The sequence below is a fragment of the Rosa rugosa genome, chromosome 1 (assembly GCF_958449725.1).
Source record: "Rosa rugosa chromosome 1, drRosRugo1.1, whole genome shotgun sequence".
NCBI lineage: Eukaryota > Viridiplantae > Streptophyta > Magnoliopsida > Rosales > Rosaceae > Rosa > Rosa rugosa.
The window spans coordinates 53,159,918-53,164,720 of record NC_084820.1 but is presented as its reverse complement, the minus strand read 5'-3'; the positions used below and the strand labels follow the sequence as shown (position 1 = coordinate 53,164,720).

The following is a 4,803-nucleotide window of genomic DNA, read 5'->3' as shown; positions in this document are numbered from 1 at the left end:
AATATTTATGATGGTAAGCACACACATCCACATTTCATTTTAGGGTGGCAATACGTGTTAGCTAGCAAGTCTTTTATGTGGCGTGTTATTTTGTATCTTAGACTACATATATAGGATGGATCTAGAGTTGATGTTTCATAAATTTGAAAAAGTTAATCCATCGTCTACACGTATATGATGTCTATAGCATCAAAGGGAAAGGAAAAAAAGGAACTGTTAAATGGTATATGAATGAAGTTGATGCTCAAAGTTAGCATGATGCTGACCATTATATATTTCGCATGACATTTCTTTTGAGAGTATTTCATGACTTTGTAATTTAAGTAAGGTCATCCATGACATATATAGATGTAAATGGCAGTTCTGTGTCGAGATTTTGTATGTAGGTATTAGGCATCGTTATAGTTCCTTATGGTTACAGTTGATTGTCATCACACTAATACATACGCATTATTTTGTTATGAAGATATTGAAGTAAATTAATATGTGAAATTATAAAAGCTAAATTTAGTTGTGACTGAATGGTTAGAAATTCTGCATAGTTTTATCATTGTTGAGGTTTAAAAGTCACATCTTCCAGCTAATTAGAAATGCTGTAGCTGTTCCTGTTTCACTTACATTGGTGTAAGCATTAGGTTTGGCTTATAGGTGTTCTGTACATGTGCTTGTTTCACGTACATTGGGGTAAGTATTAGGTTTGGCATATAGGACTTTTGCTGGTGAGGATTCCTTGTTTGACCTACCCAAAGAAATGCATTTCCTAACATCCGAAGATGGAATTATGTCTAACGCTGAATTTTTTCATTGTTAAAAAGTTTCAAAGATTCTGTAACTGATTCTTTCTTAATCGTCTTTAAATGATGCATATCTTTTGTGATAATATCATTAAAATGCTACTGCATTCAATTTGATTCGTGGTTGATTTATTCTATAAACATGATTTTACCTTTGAAATAAAAAACATGTGATTAGTCATCAACACAAACACAAATGGAATGGAAAGATTAAAAAATTCATGATAAGTCGCAAAAGTTTTTCTTACAACTGTGACCAGAAAGGAGGAAAATGGCTGCTTGAAATATGCAATAATATAGATTTTTTCTTTGTTGGATCTCCTCTTGTCCTTTCAAAATTTCAAAAACAAACTAAACAAAACCATATTTATTGAAATTTCTTGAGATATCTCGAATTAAAAAACTAGAAAGAAGAAGTGCCATCAAGTTTGGAGATAAGGGGTGACTAATACACCAAGGTTGGTCGGAAATTAAAATTGAAAGTGACTCTATCCTGTTACTTGTTGTCCTTAATAGAGGATTTGAGGATCTCTCTGAAGTTGGTCGAGTTCTAGAAGATTGTAAAGCATATATGTTTGCTTTTCAATTTATCCGTCCATATATTCTGTGGTTTCATTAATCTAGGTTTGAGGGCAGTCGCACCGACCCTTATTTCACAAAAAAAAAAAAAAAAAGCGCCAATTCTGAGTACAAAACTGAAGCAGGGGGTAGAATATAGTTTTGGTGCCACGTGCCTAACACGTGGGTTGGAACTAAACAGGCAAAGCAAAGCTCAAAGCTCAAAGCCTCGAAGTTGCCTTCGAATTTCAATTTCCCACTCTGAGAGCCTAGGCTATGGAAATCGAAGTTGAAGACCGCTCAAAACTTGTAGTGGAGAAAGGTCAAAAGGCCGTGTTTGGAAGAGGAAATGGGTTCAACACCACAGACCGAACAGTTTCTCGCCGTCATGTTTTGTTCGAACTCCAGCACATAAACGCGACCCAAACAGAGCCCAGAATCTCATTCGAGGTTCTGGGGAGGAACCCCGTCTGGGTCCGGAGCCAGAAAGACGGGGAAGTCAGGGTTTTCAGAAGGTCGGAGAAGGGTGAGCTGGCCGCCGGTGATTGGCTCTGCGTGTCTGGGAAGAGACCCATTTGGTTTAAAGTGAGAAATGTTGGGGTTGAAGAGGAAGTTAAGAGGGTTTTGGAGAGTGAGAGTGAAATGGCTGAGGGTTTGCTAAATGGGTCTGAATGGGAAGGCGTTGATGTTTCAGGCATTGACCCTGTTAAAGGTTTGGCTCTAAATTGCTTCATGGTCTTGCTTGTTTGAGAAAAATGATATATTGAATCAGATGAATGTTTTAGATAGCTTTGTTTCTTTGGATTCTTTGTTTATTATAATGATTAAAGAATTGTGCAATTACTTTGAGGGACTGTTTTAGGTGGGAGACTGGTGGAGAGATGAAATCTTGAATTTGTGAACTGTCACTGTTTTGGGAACTTTTGGTGTTTATATGTATCTCTACAAGATTCTTGTTGTTCTGTGTTTAATTAGTTATGAGGCAGTAAGGCACTGCTGATTTGTAATGAAATCTGATGGATTACGGAACAGAATTCTTGCGTAATTTCATGCATTTATTTTGAGCACTCTGCCACTCTGGCATTTGGAAGCGCTTAGTTAGTTAGTTTATCAAGTATTGAAGAATTGTGTTCAGTTTAGCTTTTGGAAACATGAAATGTGCATTATTGTCTAGGAAATGAAGCCTGGATTAAGTTTTTCAATCTCCTGTACTATCTTTGTTAATGTCACTGTGACAAAGATCCACACTTCTACAGAGTACAGACTTTGCTGTAGACTATAATGAGTACTGTAGCTGTTAGTTTTTTCCTTGATAAATTGATAGTAGCTAAGACTTGGATTTCAGTTGTTGTGTTTTTCTTCTTTATTGCTCGTGATATTGAGAATTCTCAATTATGCTTATGACGATATCGTACTCTTTATGGGATGCAGAGTTTGGTTTCGTTGTAATGGGGAATGAGTTTGATCAGTATCCCAAGCAAATGATTTGCGATGTAAAGAACTGGAACTGGTTTCTTGAGGAACCTAGAAAAGAAAGCGACGATGATGAATATGAGGGAAAGGAAAGGAGGGGTGGGAGGAGAAAGAGGAAAAAAGGTGAAGAAAACGATAATGAAGAGTGGACAGGGGATGGTGAAGCTGATGAAGAGCTTGTTGCAAAACTTAGAAAGGTAAATAAGCCAAAATATTCTACAAGATCGAAGGCCCATAGTGAACCTCAGAAGAAAGCAAAAGGTAGTAAACATTCTGATCAAAAGAAGACGGCTGCTGTGGATGAAGAGGGCATAAAAGACGATGACAAAGATGAAGACGAAGATGATGAAACACTTGGAGGCTTCATTGTCGGTGAGGACGACTTGGAAGAAGAAGAAGACCCTGAAGGAACTGATGAATATGAAGAAGAGGAGGAATTTGTTGAAGAAGAAGATGATGATGATGATGAATGAATGAATGAAGTAGATGATTGATGCATGCAGCAAAACAGTTTTGATTTCTGAATGTTGCATAAGATGTGTAGCTGCTGACACTTTTTGGTGAATACTTATTTTAACTTCCAACTTCTTGTAATTAGTAGCTGTGTCTGTGTAGTACAGTAAATCTGCTTTTGCTTTCTGTAGTCAAAATAGGAAAATATAGCATCATGTACCTTATGTTTTCTAGCTGGTAACTTTTTATGTTGTTTGTGTTCTGTTGGGGTTGTGTTGCACACTATGTTAAGCAGACACTAGTTAGTGTTGTATTAAGCAAAATCTTTTTTTGGCCAAGTATTAAGCAAAACCCTCAATATCAAGGTTAGTAGCTAAACTTAGGTCAAACAATATACTTGGCCCTAAACCCTAATGATAACTAAGATCATTTTAATGTGTTATTTTAGATCAAGTCAAACAATATAATTTATGTTAATTCAGTCCATCTCTTAGCAACATGACATTAAAAATAACATATATTACATTATGCCATTGTTTCTCTCCAATTTGACACCAAAATCTCTCCCTCTCTGAGGAGAGAATCTTGCGTAGGGCACCCGCACGGGACACGTGGTAGGGAGGACCAATCATTGCCCAGCAGGGGGTGTTTTGGGTATTTCACTTTAGGGAGCACGGGCAGTTTCGGAAAAGATGGAAAATTTGCTTGCTTCTGATTGGATGGCCGTAAGGCCACGTGGTGGGGAAACCCCCACCTAAGTATTTGTCCTCTCTGGGACCACCTCGCTCGACACCATGTCCTTCATCACCGATACCGAGAAGGATAAGGAGTAGTGGATCTACTCAATCAGATGCAGAAGCATCACTAGAACCAAACCTAGGTTGCTCGCCATACCTCCCCCCATTAGCAATGATAGGGTCGCCGGATCCGCTTAACTTATTTTCCTCTTGACGGCGTCGTCTTGGAGCGAGCGCTTTAGAGATGTGGTCATGTGGGTGTTCTACCTGATCTCGCTGCCCCTGACCTTGTAGGTGTTCTACCCTGATACGAGACATTACAGAGTTCGTAGTATTTGTGAGGCGAAAGCCTTGAGGTTTGGAGGTCGAAGAGCATTTGAGAGCGTCTCTGAGATTGTTCGAATCTTGATAAAAAATGATATTGAATTAGGTTTCGGAGATTATGAATTGTATGAATCTAATAGAAATAGGATTAGGAAATGGGAGTACCAAAGCTCAGATGCATGTAGAAGGCGTGGTGTTGAATGCCGAAGATTTCTTTTACCAGCCATTTGTCCTTGTCTCTGATTCCTTTTAGTATCAGTTGATAGGAGCATAAAATGCGACGAATTTATAGTTTAATCCTTTACACTTTTGCTTAGTTATTTCGTTAAAAAGATCAAACTAACTTTGTTATTTTCTTAGGAGGTTTGTGGATCAACCATGGAAAAATAGGAGCTCAATTGTGGCAAGTTAAGGCTCAGATGTATAATACTGATGCAAAAGATGAAGGACAACCATTTATGTGG

General features: G+C 38.1%; 1 protein-coding gene across 1 annotated transcript; it reads left to right on the top strand.

Moving 5' to 3' along the window:
- Positions 1 to 1,556: 1,556 nt before the first annotated feature.
- On the top strand, positions 1,557 to 3,540 carry LOC133740947 (transcription elongation factor SPT6). Its single transcript, XM_062168887.1, has 2 exons — positions 1,557 to 2,064; positions 2,784 to 3,540. Exons 1-2 carry the CDS (start codon positions 1,629 to 1,631, stop codon positions 3,296 to 3,298), a joined length of 951 nt encoding a protein of 316 aa, XP_062024871.1. The 5' UTR covers positions 1,557 to 1,628; the 3' UTR covers positions 3,299 to 3,540.
- The last annotated feature ends 1,263 nt before the right edge of the window (positions 3,541 to 4,803 follow it).